The sequence below is a fragment of the Pygocentrus nattereri genome, chromosome 19 (genome assembly GCF_015220715.1).
Source record: "Pygocentrus nattereri isolate fPygNat1 chromosome 19, fPygNat1.pri, whole genome shotgun sequence".
In the NCBI taxonomy this organism is placed as follows: domain Eukaryota; kingdom Metazoa; phylum Chordata; class Actinopteri; order Characiformes; family Serrasalmidae; genus Pygocentrus; species Pygocentrus nattereri.
This window is the reverse complement of record NC_051229.1, coordinates 19,669,962-19,693,875: the sequence shown is the minus strand read 5'-3', so window position 1 is coordinate 19,693,875 and position 23,914 is coordinate 19,669,962. Positions and strand designations below refer to the sequence as shown.

The window sequence follows — 23,914 nt, the reverse complement described above, 5'->3', positions numbered from 1 at the left end:
CTGGTTTACATGAAAACCACTCTTATATACCAGTCATTTTGACTGTATTGCCGTTAGGTCACAACTTTTATTTATAAGTAGTTTTTGTACATCCAGCTATCGTGATGGTAATGCAAATTTCTGCTTCCGTGTGAAATTTGCCTATTATTTTAGCAACAAGCTAACAGTGCTTCACATTTCCAAATTGTGTTTAATTGCTATAATGGCAGCTGCCACTTATATACACACATTTACAGCTTGTAAGATGTTCAAGTATCACATTCTTTGATTTGTATGCAGTTTACAGTGAATCCTTCATAAAATATCACAAATTTAATCCCACTTTAGCTCGTTTCAACTCCTTCAGTGATGCATATAAAACCTACTTGACTGGTAATAGCTCCCTCTGTGGAGATCTTTGGGCATAGGCATTTTAGGCATTTAAAGGGGCATTTTGGTCTAAAGCTAGAGTTAAATATGTTGTTTGTCATTTATGCTGTTTATAACATGAAAAAATTTGATTGTAGCATTGTTGGCTGCATATTTCATCCATCTGTGTTCTCTCACTACAAAACCCAGCATGCATTGCACAATAAATCATGTAACCATTGAGAATTCCACCATGATGATAAATAAATGCCTAATAAATGTAGAAGCTAATAAATACAGAATCCCGCTTTAGTGACTACTGCAGCACCACTGCAAGGGGCTTTTTTAAAGTTCAGAATACAATAATATAGGCAAATGCTACTGCTAACTAATGTAACTGTTTTTCCTTTACAAGAGGTAAAATTTATTTTTATCATATATAATATGCTCTCTGTGCATGTCACACATTTACATATTGTACTGGGTTTTTTGAGGAGACTCTAGCTTACTAGAGGCTTGTTTTCTGATGAATAGTGCAGATGAGCACACCATCGACCCCTGCTTTGAGCTCTGGCATCAAAAGGCCTTGTCACACTCAGTTTGTTTCAACCCTATTAAGAATACATGTCCACCAACATCAGCCCAAAGTCTCTAATAGAAGCCCTAGATTTTCATGTTATCAGGTTGTGTGAGACTACATTTTTCAATGCATTGTAATGAGGTATATAATGAGTTTTCCGCAATTGAACATGTGAAAGTTGTTACCATAACATAAGTGTTCTGGCACAAAGTCTTTGAAAACCAATCCACGACCCAAGGGGCATTCAAAAGCCACCGTCTGCAACTCCAGAAGTCAGAAGAACCTATCCCTTATGCCCCTGGAGCACACATAGTAAGCCTGTGACGTTCTGATTCTGCAAGTGGCTATTGTCCATAATGAAGGAAAGAATATTCTCAGATTCTCAGGTATAAATAAAATACAGATATACGTCTGTTCTTTTCAAGAGACTTGATTTCAGTTTTTTAAATCTGCAGGGGGGTTTTTCCACACCTCTAAAGTTCAGTCTTAGAAGTTGGTTGCATTTTCTGCTTTTCATAATTCAATAATCTCAATTACATTTCATGACACCGACGTCTGGGTTCTGTGGTGGCCAGTCCAGTTTTCTGAGAACACCAGTTAATTCTTTGTTTGTTTTGCAGTTTTTGTTTATTTCCTTTTCTCTGTAACATCCTGTCAGAACCATATTGTTGAGTTGTCTTCTGATTTTCTCATAACTCTCACAGACAGAAGCTTTAAGTACTGTTTTTCTGATGGTGACCATTTTGTTGGTGTGATACTACTTGCAAAGTTGTTTGGAGTCATTTTCTATTTATCTTTTTAAAAATTTGAAAACTCCTGTTTTTTTTCTATGTATTTCTATGCCCTTCCTTATGAATGTGGATTATATTATATCTTCTAGAAAAAAAAACAATTTGTACTTAATGGTCATTTTGACTGGAAATTGTATAAACAATGTGTAGTCTCGTACTTTTGCACAGTACTGTATATAAACCTTATTGTTATTATTGAAAGTTCCTTATTTATTGAGATAGGATGGGACTGTTTCAACTCACTCCCACTTTTCATAAAGACTCAGTCAGAAACGGCCTCTACCAGTACAGTTTCTAAAGCTTTACTATCCAGTCTTCAAACACAGATCCTCTTAGCATTTATTTGGTATTTAGCTTATTAAACTGTAAACACTGTTTGACCAGAGGAAGATGGGTCTCCCCTTGTGAGTCTTGGTTCCTCCCAAGGTTTCTTCCTCCAGGCTATGGGAGTTTTTCCTTGCCACTGTCGCCTCTGGCTTGCTCAATGGGGGATACATGTTGTAACTATGTTTTCAAACTTCTGCAAAGCTGCTTTGTGACAACATTGCTGTAAAAAGTGCTTTACAAATAAACTTGAATGAATGAATTTAACCTTTTAGGTCTATTATTACTGGCTGTTTTCTGCTTGTTACTAAAGTAACAGGCAGTGTCTTAGACATCTACCAACACACATCGACACAGGTAGGACTTGAACCCACAAGCCCCAGCAGTTGATGACTTTTTTGATAATCCATTAGGCCACTGGGTCACACAACACATCAGTCCAATACACTGGTCCTTACACTGGATCCTGCAGAGCTACTGATTTTAGAATGTCTACAAAGCACTAAATGGATTAGGACTACACCCAGATCAACAGATGGGATTTATGAGTGACTTTTCAGGGGCCCGAGCCACTAGGGGGCCCACGTGGGCAACTATGAAAAAATCTATACAGCTGTTTTGACTTACAGTTACTAATGACACAGTAGCAAAAATGAACTAATACCATGTCCTAACAGCAAACGATGTGTGAGACAACAACAAAACCAAAAAACGTCTATTATAATCAATGAAGCATTAACTGCAAGTGGCTGAGTGTGATGGGGTGTGCTGGCCTGTTTTTGACGCGTGCCCTGTTTCTGTTTTTGGCACGTTGCACTGCTCTGCATTTCCCCCTTAAAATGGATAGCAAGAACATCTAACATAAAGTGGAAAAGGGACTTCTATGACCTTTCTAATAAACAATCGGGAGAGAAACAGCCAGAGTGCTGGAAGTTGCATATGAAAACCATTTGTTTCATGTTACGTAACTAGGTAGGTGATCTAACCAGCTTCCCAACATCAGGGCTGTATAATATTTAACTGTGTTATTTAGATTAGCTTGGCTCATGACATTTAGCCCACGTTCGGTCCACACAACACTTAGCAGTGGTGTAACTGTGCCATAAGTGGTGAGTTTTAGGCACAGATTAGGCACAGATTAGGCCCAAAGGTTCCTGCTTTCTAAGCTAATGTTAAATGTGGGAACAAAACATCTACATACATCATCTACATGCCCCAAACTGGACAGCTCCATCACTAAAGCACCTTGTGATAGGTCTGTGGTTTGTTTACATTTTGTCTTGTCACACACTTGAAGTTTCCAGTGTAAACATTCTGCAGGCCTTAAACAATGCCACACCCAAATTTGAACTCCAGCTTACTGTTAGGGCAAGGTGTAATTTTGTATTATGGTTGATCATAATCCTGTCGCTCTCCATGTTTTTCTAAACATCGGTTTAATTTTCTCCTCTAATCACTGCATAATAACTGTTACACAGTCATTTACCTCGCTCAAATATTCAATATAATATAATGCCTGAGGGATCTGTAAAAGTGAGTCCTGAAACTTTGACAGGGTAGAAAATGCTTATTTCCAAAGCTTTATATAAAATTCAACCACCTGAATAAAGAAGTTAAGGTAACATTTTACATTACGGGTACATAACCTGTCAGTAATTAAGGCGTTTACTAATGAATAACTATTCAGAAAGTAATGAGTCATTAATCAGGAACAAATGAACAAGTCATGTATTAACAACCACAAGACTAAACTACTAATGCATGTACTAATGAATAAAGATGAAGGTAATAAAGGCTTTCTTCAGTGCCCGAATATATAAGGAATTCATGTGTTAATTAATGTTGATGTCAGATCCCCCTCAGACAGAGTGCTCTGGAATACGATGCCTATCAAAGTCAACTGTTTTTTTTTCTGTAGCTCCATCCTCTCATCATCTTGTCCTTCTGCTTCATCATGCTGTAAGCAGCCCTTGTATTTGCCTGTCTGTCAAATCTTAAGTTGATTGTTTTTTTATTTCTTTTGTTACCTTGTCTGTTTCTACCCACCGAGTGACTGTTTAATAAAATTAAAAGCTTATGCTGACATTATTTTGCAACCAGTCCTCATTTGTGACAGTTGCCATAGTTTTAATTCATCTTTCATGTTAATAATATGATGTTTTAACTCCTATATTGATACACAGAGCCTCATGAGGGGCTGATTTATCCTACAGTTACCACTGAACTCAGAAATGAGTTTATTATTGTTAGGGAAAGTGCAGTGCCTTTCTCCTGGGATCATGTATGCACATTTTTGTGCTTTCCCTCATTTAGTACTCCTGATTGAACTCCACTGGAAATTTACAAGCTCCTGTTGTGCTGGTTGAGGCGTGTGAGAATGAGAAAAATACTATGCAGCGTCAATTCTCAGTTCACTAACTACAAAGAAAGCAGTGGTTACTGACGACTCAGGATGAATTCATAACGTTTGTGCCCCCTGAAGTAAAGTGATGAACCAGTCACACTTTATTACTGATCAAAAGCTGATAAATTAGCAGGGGTTAATCATTTTACTTAACCTACCAAAATGACAGTCATTCTTTTGCCCTCTCAAGAATAGTAATGAAAGTATAATATGGCTCATATAAAACATGACATTGACGAAATTCACATGAAGAAAAAAGCATATTTTATTATCATCTCATGACTTTTACACAATATACACAGAACCAGAGCAGGTGAATATGTCACTGTAGTACACGGAAAAGGAATATTCATATTGCAGCGAGCCGGTTTCCAAATAACTCACACAAGTGGAAGATCGAGTCTGTGACTCAGCTTTACTGAAAAACTCAGAACAAAAGAAAGGGGAGAATATCTGGCCAGGTTAGCACTCGGCTAAGCCCAGCTAGCGCGGCCTCTCGCTGGCTCGGCTCAGTCGGCTTTCTGCTAGGCCGCCGCGCACACTCAGCCCTTCAGAATAAGAGTCCCTGTCATGGAGGAATATCAAATGAATCAAGCAGCATAAAATCAACATGTGATTTTAACAGTGGTGGACAGAAAATAAGTAAATGTAATTCGTAGTAGTTTTTTTCTGTATCGGTACTTTACTGAAGTATTTCCATTTTGGGTGACTTTTTACTTTCACTCCACTATATTTCAAAGTCAAATATCTTACTTTTTACTCCACTACATTTGAGAAATCTGTCGTTCCTTTTTTTGGTTTTTGTGTGTAAAAAAATGTAACATGTAAAAACAAAAGAAGTTCAAAGTAAGAGCACCAATGATGGAACTAACCTAACCTGTAAAAAGACCACAATATAGAAATATGTACACATACGCAGTTATGACAGGCATGTTTCTTTTTTTCTGAATTCATACAAACACTTTCATTTTATAGAAAATTTGTTTTGGTTAGTTTATGTTTATGAACAGAGACCTACAGATCACTATAGTAAAGGAAGCTTATTTGTGAACCTGAGTTTAAAGCAAGTTTTTATTCAACTTGTAACTAGTTTACAAAGTAATCTTAAACTGAAACTTTGCTTGTTTGTAAAAGTGATTTCAGAGCCACTCGGTTCTCCCTGATGGAAACTGTTTGCCTTCAGTGTTTTGTGCTTATGATCATTTTAAAAGACGACAGCATCACTAATCAATGACCTTCTATTAAAAGACTGGTTTACCAAGAGAGACACTAGAGGAATTTCACCTAAAATGAGTTCATGAAGCGAGTCTTGTTATAAAAATGATAACAGGACATCAGAGTCATAATTACTCTTTTAGTACTTTTACTTTCGATACCTAAGTACATTTGAAGGCAAATACTTTTGTACTTTTACTCAAGTTGAGGTCTAGTGTAAAGATTTCTACTTTTACTGGAGTAATATTTTACCTTGGGTATCTCTACTTTAACTCAAGTACATGATTTGTGTACTTCGTCCACCTCTGGATTTTAACCAGACAGAATTGTGTCAGAGACGTGCCTGACGCCACATATTACTACTAGAATCACTCGACGCTCGTGAGAATCAAAAACACCTTACTGCTCTTAAAACCAAAAAGGTTTACTGCAAATAAGTAAGCAGCAAACCAAATATTTAAGCTACTTTACAGCGAGTTTAGAAATAATAGCATCTGCAAATCCGTTCTGTTTCATTACAGATAACAGCCGCATGTTGTACACGTTAGTCGAAAAACAGGTGAGGCATGAAAATACATACTAGCACTCACAACACTCAGACAACAATACCATGTGAAAATATATCTAAGCTGCTTATCCCTCGGGGTCACAGGGGGTTGCTGGAGCCTATCCCAGCTGTCATTGAGCGGAAGGCAGGATTGTGTAAATATATCTGTGATGTAAATTATGTATATTACACAGTATGCATATGAATAACTCACCTTTAAAAGTAAGAAAAATGGAAAATATTGCAAAAAGGTGAAAAGAGAAATATTGGATTTTTAAAAAATGATTTCAGTTATTTTCATTCACTTCTCTTAAACGTTTTACAAGAGATATTCACTCAAGACTCTATGGCCGCTTGACATAGAGCATGAACGCCTTTTACTGGCGGAGAAAAATAGCAGTAGTTTCCAGTTGTGGGAACAGCTGAAGTGTTACATTTCAAACTGTTGTATTTCATTACTAAAACATTTCGATATAGCAATTTTTTAAAAAGAATAACAGATGCATAATGGGAAACCCACTTTCATTTTTCTGAATGTGGTATGTTTCAGAATAACTGTGGCATATATTAAGATTATTCACAGTTTTAATGAAATCAAATGCCTATTTTCAGAAAATAAACTAGTTTACAGTTTATTAAACACACAACAGTTTGTTTATGTTGTAACAGTATGACATTGCAGTGTGACATAGGTAATTGGGGGCAGTTGTGGGCTGGAGGTTAGGGAACCAGCCCTGTGACCGTACATTTGCCGGTTCGATCCCCTTGGCTGCCAGTCCATGACTGAAGTGTCCTTGAGCAAGGCACCTAACCCCCAATTGCTCCCCAGGTGCCGTGGATAGGGCTGCCCACTGTGTGTGTTCACTAGACAAATTTTGACAGACTTTTAATATTAGTCGTTTGATTTCATCTGTAAATGTTTTTCTGTCTAAGGATTAGGCACACCTCATTTTTCTATTCATAATTATCATAACTTGCACATTTTATATGTTTAATAAATCATGAAAGGTATCCCAACCCTGGTTTGTAAGCTCTCTAACTATGCAAATGTGTTATTTTAAATGTGGTAAAGCCACTGTTAATACCCCTTTCATCTGTTCAGTTGTAATACTTATGATGTCCTTCAACAGTAACTCCACAAGCCATTTTTGTTTTAAATTTTATTCAGTATTTATAATAGTTCACAACATGCAATTTACAAATGTACATCTTTTACAAGTACCCACCCCCAAGTTCCTCCATATATTAGCATTTATGTCTATTTACATATTTTACAAAGCTGTATGAAGGACTGAGTAATTCATCCACACAGTCCATCATTTCACCTGAATTCCATTCTAGGTTACCAAACATCAATCATCAGTGCTATTGATTTTTCAGTACAGCAGAAAAAAAAACATGTACATTCACTTTTCATGTAACCACTTCTGGTGCATGTATCTAAATTGGGCTGAACTGGGCTTATATACATGTTTAATACAGTTTTAGGACTTCAGTGGCACCCACAGCTTCCTGCCACCATATCATCGTACTGCTTTAGCACTACATTCTCGTCATCATCGAAGTACAGGAGGTTGATGGAGAAGAGCTTGTCAGGCACACAGCAGGGCATCTCGATGCCCTTAGTAAGCTTCAGTGCGTTGATGATGGACTGCACAGTGGCGTGGTTAGTGGGTCGCATGTTCTGACCTAGAGGAAAGGGGCAGGAGCCTTTGCAGTGGTAAGCGTTGTAGCCACGGGGGGACACGATCCACCCGGACCAGCCAATCTCCTCAAAGTCAACGTATAGAGGAAGGCGCTGACATGGCATCTTGTCCCGGTCCTCCTCATAGTCGATGGAGCGGGCTCTGCGATGCCCTGCTGCTGGGAGTGTCAGGCTACGGACAGGGAGACTGGGACCAGCTGAGGAATCTTCAGAACCTGAATATACAGAGCTGTCAGTATCAAGGAACATTCAACATGCTCATGTTGAACAAGACAAAAATAAAAAGACAAATAAAAATCAGCACTTCTCAGTGTTTTAGTTAGAATTTGCCTTACCTCTGAGAGCAACCTCCATTGAGGGAGCACGCCTGCCATCATCGGTGAAGAGGACCAGCATCGGCTGCTTGCTGTGGTGGTGGCTCCCGCCTGAAGCAAATCGCACCGTCCTCAGGTCAATCCGAGAGCCTGACAGAGCCTTCACTGTGACCAGCAGACCCAGGTTACTGTGCTCATCCAATGTCCATGTCCGGATCTACAGAAAGAATGTGTTTACTCAATAATTCCTTCACCATGTCCATTCTTTCATTCTCATCCATTCTTACAAACGAAGATCATTTTACTGGTGTTCTCAATGTGTGACAGTTAATGTGTGGAAAAACGTACAGCTTGAGTGATGGTAAACACTTCCCAGCCATTGGAATGTATGGGAATAAGCCTTGAAGACACAAGCTTCTTGCTCTGGCTGATGTTCATTTTGCTGCTATCAGTAACTTGATAGACACTGACCTGCAAACAAAGACAAAAAAACAGACATTTATACATTTTTTTAGCACTTTCTGTCCCTCAGTGGAAGCTGACAGTCATGTGCCATGTGTTCACCCATTTTGTCAAAAGCTTTGAACATTAAAACTGGTCAAGATGGGAATAGCTTTTTAAAACAAAACATAAGAGTCTCTCTGGGTAAAATCATTATGAAAGTGTTGTAAAGAGAATACATATTAAATATATTAAAAAGTATGACATGTGAGGGATATACAGCTGAGAAGGTCTTACCTGGCAGAAGTGATGCCTGTTGAAAGTGAGTGATGCTTGAGGTCTCAGTTTGAACAGATGGAGCTCAGCAGTGAGGACCGTCTCGCTCCTCGCCACAGTGGACAAGTTGAACAGAAACTCGATTTCGTCACTGCGCACTGTTTAAGGAAGAAAAGAAGGCTTTATTCATAATAACACATGGCTACTTTGCACACTGTTGGTATATTTGCACATCGTGTCACTACAAGCCAGTCGTTCATTGGTTTCCATCGACAGCAGGTATGCCTCAGCAGGAGCAAGGGAATGTGTTTTAAGTTGGGGCTGCTGAACTTTTAAGCAGCATACATGTGACATGAACAGCGGTGTCATGCAAACAATACATTCATTTGCTGAACACAGAATATTTTAACAGCACTGTACTCACTTCACCCTGAAGCTCAACACTCAAACGCACAATGATCAGGAGAAATGATGGTTAATGAACACAAAAACAAATAAAAACCCTGAACAACAACAACAAAAAAACAATGTATTTAAAGAGCAGGACATGATGTAAGTTTTAAAGAATTTCAAAAATCTTGCCTTTCGCCTCCTTTTATCTTTGAGATCAATTTGACACTATTTAGTGTTTAACATCTCTAAATAAATTATCAAATTTTTTTGGCAGAGAAACAAAATAACTGCCACATAAGCATTGGTAACAACTTTTGTCCTTGTAACTATGTTCTGGAGGTTTCAATTAAACTTAGTGCATTTGTAAGATAATGTCAGGGACATGGCCTTCAGGTAGCAATTTAGAGCAAAGCTCTTTAAAATTATGTCGACCTTTATTAACATGAGATATTCTGAAGTAATGACAAGCACTTTTGTAAGTCGCTCTGGATAAGAGCGTCTGCTAAATGCCATAAATGTAAATGTAAATGGCCGTGAAGTCCATGCTGGTCATGCCCTGAAAATGAGCGACGTTTCTCTTACGTTTGTCGAAGAAACTGCGGACAGTGTTGCCCTCTAGCACCGTGGGGTCTTTGGTCACGCCGTCCACGTCCGCCACCGTGTTGTACAGATCCAGCATGTACTGAGGAGGCTGCTTGTGGGACCGAGGAGGCGAGGCGGGATGGTCCTCCAAGCCAAACACTTCCAAAAGCCTTTTGAGAGCAGCTGAACGAACCTCTTCCGACTCGCCCTTCGCTGAAAAGTGGTTCTGCAAATAGTTCAGAGACGGTTTGGGGCTCCCAAGAGCCAAGATGGAGACCAGGAACCAGAAGGCGGCAGGCAACATCGCGGCTCTTCTCTGGTGTTTCTCCTGGAAGAAGTCTAGAGGCAACTGACTGCAGGCCTCCGTGCTGACGCCATTTTATGTGAAAACGGTTGGCGCTGTTAAGTCTTCGGTAAACAGCGATAAAGAGGCGCTATTTGGTCGCAAATGTAAGTCAATAATGAGGGAATGTAAGGCAGAGCTAATGGCGGTGTTAACAAGGTGTGAACCTGACTGGTGATTAGGGAGTGATGTGAGATCAGGAGAGGGACTGCTGATCCAACTGTTCCCATTCATTTCGCTTTGAAAAGTGCTGCCTGATCGTTTCATGTGGAGAATTGAGAGTGCGAGCTCCAACTTTAGTTTCCCGTGAGGATGGTCAGCAGGCCGCTCGCGCTGAGGCAGAGAAGGAAGGCTGCGCGAGGAAGTTTGCGCCCCGCAGGTGGTCAACGTCCTCCAAAATGGATCCATTAATCTGGACAAACGAGGATAATTAAATACAGGAACAACAATTAGCCTGACAAACAAAGTGAAAATGCTCCCCACACCTGCTCAAACACCGCCGTATTAATCTGCTTAAGGAGAATCTTTCACAGAACAGTTGACTGAGTTTGGTTGAGGGGCTCAAATCTCACACAAGACCCTCTGAACCTCTTAATCCACCCGTCAATGAGCATTAGCATAAACAAGTCCATTAGTGTTATGGATTGTTAGGGACAGCAGTCCTGTCCCAGGAAAGCTGGTCTCCAGTGAGGCCTGGAGCGGAGCTTTGTAAAACGCGACGTGGCCTGTTTTTGTTTGTGTTGTTGTTTTTCGCTCATGTTGTTTCTTCGTTTTAATCCTTGGTGCCTTTACTTCTGCGGTGAGGTCGCACTGCATCTTTAAAAGAGGTTCTGTAAGTGTTCATTAATCAAGGCCATGGCTGGGCCTAGAAGCTTGACAGCTCACAGAACCATTTGAACGCCTGTGTACAGTCATGAGCAAAACTTTTGGCACCCCAAGTCACATTATGTTCCCTTTTTTTAGTTTCTAACTGAAAATAAGTTAATCCATCCCCCAAACCTCTGCGCATTTTAATGTGCAGCTACAGTTTATTAACTAAATTAAACAGATTAAAAGCATAATAAAATGCGGCCTGTGCAAAAGGCATGTTTTATATATAGAATTTTCCCCCCAATATGTTAAACTCAGCAACTAAATAGAAATTGTGCTATAAAAATATGTGTATACGAAAATTTGAATTTGTTTCTTTGAAGAACCTTTTAAACATGATTCTGTATAGCGCTGAATAGTGCTTAATTTTACATGTTTATTTTTGACCTTTATATGCCAGTAAATGGCCACCACTCTGGTCTAAACAAAGGTCCAGAGATGCGTGCTGAAGCATAAAGAAAACAATTTATTAAAAATAAAAATAGTAGGAAAATAAATTTTGTTAAGAGTGCTTCACTCGGGTGGTCTTCTTCAGCATGGTCCGGTGTTCACGTCTGTTGATATTCTCTGTCTTCAGTGTTTGAGCACAATGTTCACAAATCTAATCGCCGAGGCAGGTCTTTCTCTCCTTTCTCTCAACAGCCCATCGTAAGTCACACGTAGCTGTGATGAGGTGGTTTATTTATTGGGCAGTTGTAGAGAAAAGGCTGCATGAAAGGAGGAACACGTGTCTCACAGAGGAGCTGTTTAACCAAGAGGCTGATGAAAGGACTGTTCATTATAGATTATAGCCCCCGAGATGAATAAACCAATAAACTTTACGAGAAATGAATGTGTAGAGATTCAGCTCTGGAGTGCGTTCATGGCAGTTTGGTACTTATTTTTTGACTGGAAAACAATACGTTTATATATATATATATATATATATATATATATATATGTGTGTGTGTGTGTGTGTGTGTGTGTGTGCGTGTGTGTGTGTGTGTGTGAGAGATGCATTTCAAATAGTTTCATTCAAAAACTGTATCCCAACACTCAAGAACAGGGAGAAAAACAAATAAATAGTATTGCATGGTTAAATGGTTCTGTTGGTACCTGTTTTATATTTCTTTAAAGACAATAAGATGCGTGTGGCTCAGTGGCCTAATGGATAAGGCATCATTCTCTCAAACTGTGGTTCAAGTCCTCCCTGGGTCCATGTGTGTCAGTAGGTGTGTCAATAGATGCACAATTAAATACCAAAAAGTTGAGATTTCTTATGTTTATATGAGTTGCTTTTTTAAAATGTTACTTGGTGCTTATGCATAATGTGGTTAGCCTTTACATAAGGTGTGAAGCAAGATGTACTCCTAACACTCATATTAATAAAACTTACATTGAATGTCTTGTGTGCACTGATCTGTATAATGTAAATATACACACAGTGTTGTTACATTACTATTTCTTAAGTCTATCTTTGTCTATCTCTCTCTCTCTCTCTCTCTCTCTCTCTCTCTCTCGCACTTTAGAAGAGACAGGGCTCGCACACAGCATAGGTAAAGACATTTTTATTTACAATATGTACATATTTTACATATATTACAGGGGCTGCCAAGTGTGATTATGTACGAGAAAACATTTTTCCTCGACAAGAATTTTCTAACAGCTTTATTAAAAACGTTGTCTACACCGCCTTAATGGTTCTTGGCCTTAACGTGCCTTTAATTGGTGTGGAGCCTTTATATTATGTGCAGGAGGTTCTTCCAGGTTCTTCACCATCGCATTTACTGAAATGGCTCTTTAAAGAACCACCCTCTGAAAGGTTCTTTAGGTTACCTGTAAGGTTCATTCGTGCCTTCGCTCCACAGAACTCTATATAACACAGAGACTCTTATTTTGAAGAATGTAGTCAACTCATGCGCTGTGAAAACGATTTGTTGTTTTAACTTAAAAAGCGTAACCCTGCATGTAAACTTGCTATCTTAAAAGTCCGTGTAACTTCTCATAGCAAATTTACATAAGCCCTTTTGTATTTCACTCTGTCAGCTTATGGTATGGTGTTTAATTTACATTAATGTCAATAGAAAAATGGTGTAAGATTCGTTTTCAAGGTAGAACATCGTCTCGATTTTTCCAGTGTGCTGGTTGTGGTCGCTGCAGCGGGCGGGTGGCTCCAGCAGAGGGCGCTGTGGTTAAGACTGGCAGAGACACGAGGTGATGGCCAGCACTGTGCGGGTTTGGCCGTGCTGGTTCAGGAACGTGTGGCTCTCGTAACCCTGCGGCACGCACGCGCTGCCCTGCCCCTCTGCCCACAGCAAACACTCAGCAGAGTCCGAGGCGCTCCTGAGAAAACAGAGTAAAGATTCAGGATCAGTCTGAGGAACAGTCTCTACTACAGTCTCACAGTATGAGCAGGCCATGTTTTACCTTTTATTTCCTTCCAATGTGTTCAATTTAAATATAATATTAATACAATAAATGAAATACATGTATATAATGTATTAAAGTGTGCAGAAGTGTGTTCTCTGTAGATGTATTAACTCGTGTTCATTTAGAAATAAATATACAAAATATACTAATAATTTAGCTGGGGACGTCCAAACTTTTGCTTCTGACTGCATCCAAATAAAACAAACAAGCAAATTGACTATTACATTAATTATCATTAACATTGTAGTAAATACAAGTAAGCAATACTTCATGATATATAGTAGATATTATAGTTACGCATTTCCAGTGTAGAACCCAAGTGCAGGACCTAAGGGGACCTAAATTGATGGAAATTTGTTCCATTTATAACACGTTTGTGACCCGTCATTCCTAATTAATTTATTCATAATTAATGACATTTAAAACACAGAGGATGACACCTTTAAAATGGTTCATCAGTGGTTCTTTAGTAAGAGCAGTTGTTTTACAACCATAACAACTCAAATCACCATGAATGCTTAAATGATTCTTTGTGTTGATAAATGGTATGGAAGACCTGGAGGACCACAGAGTGTTGCATTAGTTATATTGCCCTGCTGGTACTGTATAGAATCCTTTTTGCTAAGAGTTTAGTTAAGAATGTCACATTATCAGGTCTGTATGTCTCTTGACCTGTAGTTGCAGACATGTACATCTAACCTATCCTTAGCAGAACTTAAAGAAAATACCTAAATGGAATTTTTAACATCCCATTTCTTGGGAACAATGCTTCATAACAGTGTTGTGAGTGACCTAACCGTTCATCAGTTTAGCTTATGGCTCTTTACATCAATGCAGTGTAATTTATTTCGGACAACTTATGTCATTTTGCAATTGCAACCGGCAAAAGCCACTTAGAAAAGTTCAAGTATTGCTTTATTAATGCATTATCCATTCCTAATGCATGTGTTATGCAAGTCCATATGTGGGCAGCCTTTTTATTCAGGTGTAATAACGTGTTTTTTCAGTAGTCCACTGAACTAATTTCCCTCTGGATGTGTAAAAGCTTATTACTTGGTTTGTTCATATATCTAGACTTCTGTCTTGACTCATGTGCATATGTTTAATGTTGAAATTGAATCGTAGTTGGTGAAGGTAAGACCTCACGAGCTGACAAAGAGTAACCACAAACCAAAATGCTGCTTTGAGGTTGGTGTTTGGGTGATGGTTGAGGGGCTTTAGCTTCTTTTGTGGGGCCACTTGTTCTCAAGATGTTAGAACCATTAACAATATGATGCTTTTTGTTAGAAAAGGTAAAGTTAAGGTTTACTGTAACTTAGTGCTACCCATATAGCGTTTGGTGCACTTATATAGAGAGACGGTGGAGAAGTTTCAATAAGCTAGGGATACCAATTTATGTGTGTTTGTGTGTGTGTGTGTGTGTTGTGGGTGGTTGTTGCAAAGCTGTGTTGTGTCAGCTGTTTTGAAGTGTACCTGAGAAGACAGCGGTTTCCTGAGGTGCAGCTTCCCAAACATCTCCCCACGTCTATTTCCTGTAAGAAAATTAGCAACACAAGAGAGAAAGGCAATCAGCTCACCACAAGCTGCTACATTCCCTGGCCAACTCTGTACCCCAGGGGGGCAGAGTGGACCTCTTAACATGCTAAGTGCTTTGATTTGGCACATGCTGGGGCCATTTGTGAGCCTCTCCTCACACCTTACTTGAGATGCAACAGATGGTCTGTATTTCTCTCACATTAAAAGAAACTATTTCTTGATTTGTAATTGTATTTTAAAAAGTGGGAAAAGGATGTGTACAACTCAAAAGCAGTGTTATCAATTCTGTTAGTTGTATGGAAGACACATAATAGCAAAGTTTGACTGACATCATTTAGATGTAGCTGTGGGAGCTTCATGTATTGAATGAAGCAAGTAGAAATCAGTCAGTTAAGTACTTGGTACTATTACAAACCGCTTATTATTTGGTTTGTCAAAAAAACGAGATGGATAGCATTTGGGGGAAATGGATCATAGGCTTAATAGGCTTTGGCAAATGGGGATCAATTATTAGGTATGGCTAACACCAAATGGAAACGACTAATTTCCCCTTTAATTGGCAAACATTACTGGTATGAGACCAGCAAAAAAGTAATCTGTTTTATGGTTTGGTTAAGTCATACAAACACATTTCAAGAAATTTAAATACAATAGAGGCAATTTTCACCTTTAACATCAACTAATTGTCTGCACCATCTAATACTTCTTAAATCACATGTTCACTACATTTTAGGCTTTTGACTCGTTTAGGCTTTTGCTAGTTTCAAACTTACCTTTAGTTTCTCTTCTTTGAGCCCTTCCTCATTGTATGTGATCTCATAATGGTATTCCACATAAGGGATTCTGTAGCAGCCTTCTTTCAAATCACAGCCTGTCACCGTCTGAATCAGCTCCACTTTGTTCGGAGTGTCCACAAGAGCAGAATCAAACTTAGTAGGCACACAGGAAAATCCCTCTGTGAAAAAACAGCCAGTTACATTAGCCTTTTCATAATGGAGCCTGTAACTTACATGGGGATGTAGATCAAACTACTAACTACCAATGCAGCCTTTAGTTGGATCTCAATGTTTTTTGGGCCTAAAGGCTTACTTAGTTGGTTTTTAAGTGCCAAAAGGGCTCTGTGATTGATTCCAGTGAAAAAATTACAGAGCCCTGCTGGTGAGATCCCATATAAAGAAGAATATAGCAGTGCCACGACTTAGTAAGGTGTGATAATAAGATAATAAAGTCATGGGCACAATTTAATAAGGCGTGGGAATGAGATGCATGGACAAGACTTAGTAAGGTGTGGAAATGAGATGATTAAGCCTTGACCACAGCTTAATAAGCCATGATCTCATTGCCTAAGTTGTGGCCATGACTTATTTAGCTCATTCCCATACTTTACTAAGTTGTGGCCACGTATTAGGATCTTGTTCCCACATTTATACAGCATGGTCACGCATTGAATGGCCCTTTAAAGTAATACTACTATAATTTTCATCATAGCCTCTTTGTACTGCATCTGTAGCATGTGGTTGATTACTATGTGCAGTAATTTAGACATGATTGCCTGTACTCAGTAATAAAACAGAAATCTCAGAGTACAAGTATTACACAAGGTGCTTAGAGTGAATGAGTGTTCTGTTCTTTTACTGATTACGGGCAAAACCATTTAAATTGCTGTCTGGTAAGTGATTGTGTGCACATGCAGCGAATTGTTGCTGTAGTTTACCTCTAAAAAACTGTCTATTGAAATGCAAATAGTTCATTTGCATACAGAATTGTTCTAACAAAAAGTGTTCAGAACAAATTTCCCAAGTGCGCATAAACGTTCAGTTTCTACCCTTTCTTACCTAGTTCACCTTTTGACCCTACACACTTCCCAACGTCAATGACAGTCTCGTATGGTGTTTCGAAGAAGTAGGTCTTGAGAGAGGGCGCACGGAGGCACCACGTCACCTTGGCCTCGCAGTGGCAATCCTCAATGATCTCAACTTCCCGCAGACCATCAAGAAGCAGCACTTTGTCCACTCGTGTCCCTGTGGACTCACAGGTAGAGCTGGATCCACATGATGGCGCACCATCACTAGTGGGCCCAGACTCTCGAGATGGAGCTCCAAGCATTCGCATCTGAGTAAGGAAGATCATTATTTTAGTAAGTGAAGAGGGTCCAATATCTCTTGATGTAACCATTAAAATATTCTATGTTTTACTTTGAGGGGTCAGTATAGGCCCTCATTACTTACTTACATGTTAGTTTCATCAGTTAGAGATTGATGAATCATTTGTAGTTACTTCATAAAAAGACTTTAGAAAAGAGTTTAAGGGCTCAACCTGTGGCACTATAATTCAATTCGTGTAACATTGTGCTGTCCATAATCTAGTCTGCTTGTTTGTTTTTTTGGGTTTGAAGGTTGTGAACAGGGATTCAGCCATATTATGTTGTCCGTAGCACTTCTAATACCTTTTTGTCTCTGAGGAAGTCAAGCATAGAGGAGTGTCTTGAGTAGCTTGAGTGCATCCCAAGTTTGAAAGAGGAAGGCTGTGATTGGCAGTGTGTTCTGCACATGCCCACATCCACATTCACTGGACTGCCTGAGATATCTGAATAATCAAACAGATAAAAAATGTTATTGTTGAGATATTTCCAAACTGATTCAGAGGAAAAATCTGCTTTACAGTTATTTAATTCATCGTCATAACAAAACCTTCTAACTTAGAAGTAGTAACTTCATAGGAGAAGGAAAAACATGCATAACTTGAATATAGATACATAGTGCATGTTAATGTAACAAGATTTTTGGAAACTTTCTTTTGATCCATTCATTGTGAAATCATTACATAGCATAATGGGCAGTGCGCCCTATAAACAGAGTGAAAAGTTGGCTTGATTTCAACATAACAGCAATACAATTTTTGCCATTTTGGTATAAAGGCAGTTAGTTCTGGGCTGAGCACATAGGGGGCGCTATGCCACAGGCCCAGCCTTGCTCCTCACCTTTTCCTATGTAGATAAAGTGACTCTGGCGTCTACAGCAGGCTCTCTCTGCAAATAGGTTCCTTGGCTCTCCGTACTTGCTCAATACGGCTGTTGCTGAAAGACAAAAATATACTTAGTTCACTTCTTAGTATTATTGCCACCATATAGACATTTAGAATGACTAAATGGCAACAGAAGTGGTTCGGTGCAAATGAACTACTTTCTCTTTGTTGTTTTAGACCTACATTATAGGTGTATAATGTATTGTGGGCAGAATTTGAATATTTGGCCTGTGCATTTAGGGCAGTTATTCTTTGGAAACCGCAGTGAATGCTTCCCATGATCAATGTCATTTAAAGTAATTGGTATATTTCACATTTATAACCTGCCCTTAATGATGTATGTCACTTTATTCTTGCGTCTTCAATCCACATAAGCAGCTACGGTTGTATGCAAGTTTGAACAGGCCTGGTCAAATTAAAGAACATGTTTTGTTGATTTTCTAAGTGAATATAAGTTTCTCTCATTCTCTACAGGGAACAGACTTAAATATGGCATTTACCCGTTTTAGTGCACAACTTTTTCCTATTTGCCCCTTTTTAACATTTAAAACAAATAAAATATAAAATGTGCCACAACTTGTGCACAGGCACATGTTTAACATGTGTTATATTTTACAATATTTTATATTCCGTAAATAAACAGTAATCATGCAATAAAATGTGTAGAAGTGTGTTAAGGCATTTTCACTTAGAAACTTAGACTTTTGCATACAATTATATAGGTTCTTAACAAGCATGAAACAAATAGAATGCATGATTATATTTAATAGCGGTAGTTAATAGGAAGTAATGCAATCCAAGTGTTCATAATATGTATTCAGAATACAGGAATTAATTATCTGTATTCAGTCCTAATGCCATTCTGAAAATGCAGTATTTGGATACTTTTTTCAGAGAACCACTGTACAATACATAACCACTGAATAAACACAAAAGCACACTGCATATAGCAAACATGCTTAACAGGTGGCTCTTGTTCAGGCTAAAGCTGGAGTACATTGATAAACCAATGTTATGAGCCAGTTATTTATCTCTGTCAGCAGTGGACTTGTTCATGAGTATAAGCTTAAATGGGCAACTATATTAAGAAAACTATAATAAGCCTATAAAAATAAACACTATATTCACATTTATATTTAGGTGGTATATATGGTATATGTATTTAGGTGATTTATGCAGACACATCTACCAGAAAAATGTGCCACTTTTGCTTAGTTCATTAGATGAAGTAGGTGGGGAAAAAGAAAAAAAAGAACTTTCTGAACTTACAATTACTTTTCACATTTTTATTTTTATATTTTTATATAATATTTTATATTATATTTTATTTTTATTATTTTATTGAAACACACTTATGAAACATAAAATATACAATGTTTAAAATAAACACTGTCCAGTGCTGTCATTTATATCATTTAGAATCAGGTAATTGTTGTTGTTTATAACCTGCTTTAAGGCCAGCTAACTGTTTTGGAACAGGACTGGCCACCTGTGCAGGGTGTATTATGCCTACCGCCCAGTGACTGCTGGGATAGGCTCCAGCTCACTGACCTGGAAGGATAAGCAGCTTAGAAAATGTGTGTGTGTGTGTGTGTGTGTGTGTGTGTTTGTGTGTGTGTGTGTGTGTGTGTGTGTGTGTGTGTTTGTGTGTGTGTGTTTTGATATGCTATGCAAATGAATGATATAATGTGCGAAATGATACGCTGCTTGCCATAAAACATATTAAGCGAAGAATGAAATGTAGAAAATTGCCAACCAGTAAATATGGAAGCTCTCAAGGGCCATGAATTCATTCTTGAGATCTTGAGTTATTTATTACACTGTCACAAAACAGCGAATGAGGTTTACTTAAGATGTCAATATAGCAATGCTATTATTATTTTTATGATGTAACAAATGTTATCGCAATAAAACAGTGTTTGTCATGTTTAATAATAATTTAAAATAACTAGAGATCTTGGGGAAACAAATGAAAATAACATCATGGAAAAATGGGAAATTAACATGTCAATCCATAGCATTTTAGGGTTTCCATGAGTAACAGCAAGGAATGTATACTGAAAATTAATCAAATATCACCAAATAGTCATTTTTGCAGGAGGCAATAACATATTATCACTGTTCTCTATATACATACACACATACACGTTTTAAAAATGCACAGCGAAGATAAACTGAAATTGTTCAACAAAAGTGATGGCAATCAAGGTGGCAATATTCACAATCATCGTTTTGACAGAAAAGAGGACGCTACTTACAGCTCTGATGGCACACGCAGAGAAGGAGGAGCACACAGAGTGGCATCATATCCACAGCAATATTCCTCAGCGCTGCTTGTACTCCCATGCTTCTCTGCCTTGACTGACTATCCGACCTGCCTCTTGGGGATATTTATACGTGTCTCTGTTCTGGCCACAAATGTCACTGACTAAATGCTTCCCACTGGTGCTAAATGAAAGGGCAGAAGGAGTAATCAAATTTCCATCACTCTAATGCCTGCTGCTAGGCGGGGGCCACATCAAAGTTCAAAGAGAATGACAGAGCTTTTCACCTCTGAAGGCAAGTTCCACTTGTTCTCAGGGTGCGAGATATCTGTGGGACACCACACCGCTCATGCCCATCCTTTCTCTAATGAACTGCTTAAGGGTCTTTGAGGCTCTAAGCACCTCTCATTGGAAGGTATTAATCATCTTTTTTCTCTGGAGGAAGGTGTTTAGCACCTCTGTTTAGAGCAAAATGCAAGTAAACTGGCTGTGCCTGGCCCCCCTCCTGCTGAGGAGAGCAGCACCTTGGTGTTTATTCAGCGTGAGCCAAATGGTGTGTGAGAGAGAGGTCAAAGCAGCCTACACTCACACAGACATCCTCGCTTTCAGGCCTTTTCTGTGGCGAAGAAATGATGGAGCAGTGTCAAAGGTCTTATTAGAGATCAATATGGACAACAGTATGTTACAGCCTAGGAGTGCATTCTCTGGTTTTGTCTTCTCTAGTATGCTGACGTTATCATTTTAGACTTTAAAACAACTCTTTGAGACCAAATGAGGAAAAAATTGGAAAAATGCCATAAAGATCCACCTAAAGAAGCTTTCAGTGGTATGTTCCTTCAGGGAATTCTCCAACATTTTCAGCATAAGACATCTGTATCTCTGTTTTTGCCTTAGTTTTTATTGCTATCTTTTTCTCAGCTTAGAAAAGAACAGAAATCCTGCTGACCCCACCAAGTATGTCTGACATCAGCTGTTTTTCAAATAACACAGCAGACCTAAGTTTATTGAACATTGGGTAATAAGTTTACATGACCAATGTACAACAGATTATTGTTCTCTCGAAAGTTTAGCACATCCACAACTTAAAATAAATGGTGAAACTTTTTTGACAAACATTTTACTTTTTTTGTTAGTAAGTGCCGGGTTCTGAGGCTAGTTTTGTGGGACTAACTAAATTTAACCCAACAAATTCTTTCTTTAGGTAAATAGCTCATTTAAAGTGGACTTCTTTAATGATGTGACTTTTTGAAGTTAAAACAAATATTTTTTGCAGTCTATTAAAGTTTTATGGGCACAAAAATCGGAGCAACTTCAGGAGCTCAAAGTGTTGCAACCATCTAAGCACTCACCCCAACATAAGGAAGTTGTGAAGTTTGAACCCTAGTGATGCCACAGCCAACCGCAACTGGAACCCCAAGAACTTCTTACATAAGTAAGAGACAGTACTACAAATTATGTACCAAATGTAGTGTCTTCATGTATATATATTGAAAATAAAAGTAGTTTGTCTATAGTATGGCTCCAAAGAACATATAGCACCAGAACGTACATGGAGCAACTGAACTGGTTGGTCAAATCGCAGTAAATTTTATGTACAATGGCTGTTTGCCATTTCTTGTTCTCACACACATTATCTGGCTGCACTTTTATAGCACCAAAAATGATCGATTCTTCCATTTTTACTTGCAGATTAACTTTATTGCACAAAATGTTGGACATTTTAGGACTCATGTCCAAAAACTGTAGCCCAGCTCAGCCTTAGCGTATTCAGCCATTACTGGGCTCAGTTTCTATTCTTTGAAGTCTTGTCTTCATCCTCCTGAGCCATTTCCACCTCACTCATTGTAGTGATTGATCTCTCATTACACCTTCACCTTGATCACACTGATAGCAACTCAGTTTCTATCTCTGATCCAGTCAAGACCTGGATGACACCCTAATCACTTATTTGCCAGCAACTCGTAAGTACTTTAGCTAATTATCTGTTCAGCTTCCATAAAAGTGCCATTATGAGCTTGATAAGATTATTTGAGACTACTGGAAACTCTTAACTGTTGAGGACAAATGCCAAAGGAAATGGCAAAACTAGCTTCCTTCCTTTTGAACCCCAGGAAACACTATTTGTAATGTGTCTTGGCCTGGTCCCAAAATCCACAACCTTTGCATGATAATGGAATAAGGGCAGGTCTTGGGGGCTACCTAGTGTAGCTTTTGACCCATGGAAGGGTTTGAAAGTCCTTCACAGATGCACCTTGGATCATCAAACAGTTCCTTTGTGTATTTTATTTATATTCTTCGTGGCATACTTTCAACAAGGTATTGGAAACATTCCTCAGAGATTTTGGTTGGTTATTTGAGTTACTGTTGCCTTTCTATTATCTCGACCCAGTCTGCCCATTCTCCTCAGACCTCTCACATCAACAAGGCATTTTCATCCACACGACTGCCACTCACTGGATATTTTCTCTTTTTCGGACCGTTCTCTGTAAACTCTAGAGATGGTTGTTCGTGAAAATTCCAGTAGATCAGCAGTTTCTGAAATACTCAGACCAGCCCATCTGACACCAACAACCACGCCACGTTCGAAGCCACTTAAATCATCTTTCTTCTCCATTCTGATGTTCAGTCTGCACTTCAGCAAGTTGTCTTGACCACCTCTACATGCCTAAATGCTTTCAGTTGCGGCCATGTGATTGGCTGAATAGCTCTTTGTGTTACCAAGCAATTGAACAGGTGTACCTAATAAAGTGGCTGGTGAGTGTACATTATCACTGTATTGGTAACATATAATATAGATATGTGCTAGATTTCTCTGAAGAATATGCACCATATTTGTTGCCGTTCACTATTCATGTTGGTCCACTTTGTACCATTCTACTGATCATTTGTTCCAATCTACTGGACAGAATAGAACTTTTAATATATATCTATAAGCTGAGTAATAGGAATAATGATCTGGTTTGTGGAAGAACCTTTTGCACCACATGTATATAGCAGGAAGTAAATGCAATAATTGAATGATTTGCACCTTTAAATACAGAGGACAGGTTCTTTCAGTTGGGTTACATACTTTAGGACCTGATGCTGAGTTGGAGGTGTAAAGTATTAGCTTGTTAAATGGACTCCTCCTTCTCAGTCTGCAGCAGGATTATCCGTGAGTTAACTGCTGTCTGTTCTGCACGTGATCTCTCACTAATGCACAGAGTGCTCAGTCAGAGAAATTAATGAGGTCTTAGCCTAGGGAGTGTGGGCACGTGAGGCATATCTGGATTTGTCTACATTGTGAGATGACAGATGTCTGATACTGACGTCTTGTGAACTCATTTTTTGTCCTTCAGTTGAACTGAGGTCACTCTTGAGAATACATTCTGTACGGCCATTTCTGTCTTAATATTTGCAATTTTGTTTGAAGGAAAGACATTTTTAAAAAATGGATCATTTCTATTCGTCCTTTCATCATGAAATTTACACACAATGTACAGGACTGTCTGTGCTTTCGAATTATGTCAAAACTGAAAATGTAAAATTAACCAATTAACGAAAACGAA

At 38.7% G+C, this 23,914-nt stretch overlaps 2 protein-coding genes across 2 annotated transcripts; both read right to left on the bottom strand.

Annotated features, from left to right (window-relative positions):
* Positions 1-7,665: 7,665 nt before the first annotated feature.
* LOC108439880 (anti-dorsalizing morphogenic protein) lies at positions 7,666-10,649 on the bottom strand. Its single transcript, XM_017718531.2, has 5 exons — positions 9,921-10,649; positions 8,967-9,103; positions 8,577-8,699; positions 8,250-8,445; positions 7,666-8,129 (listed from the first exon to the last, which is right to left on the bottom strand). Exons 1-5 carry the CDS (start codon positions 10,222-10,224, stop codon positions 7,702-7,704), a joined length of 1,188 nt encoding a protein of 395 aa, XP_017574020.1. The 5' UTR covers positions 10,225-10,649; the 3' UTR covers positions 7,666-7,701.
* Positions 10,650-13,256: 2,607 nt separating this feature from the next.
* On the bottom strand, positions 13,257-20,451 carry im:7138239 (uncharacterized protein LOC497366 homolog). The gene is made up of 7 exons (XM_017718522.2): positions 20,361-20,451; positions 18,059-18,154; positions 17,525-17,664; positions 16,914-17,190; positions 15,852-16,033; positions 15,016-15,074; positions 13,257-13,455 (listed from the first exon to the last, which is right to left on the bottom strand). Exons 1-7 carry the CDS (start codon positions 20,446-20,448, stop codon positions 13,305-13,307), a joined length of 993 nt encoding a protein of 330 aa, XP_017574011.2. The 5' UTR covers positions 20,449-20,451; the 3' UTR covers positions 13,257-13,304.
* Positions 20,452-23,914: the final 3,463 nt, after the last annotated feature.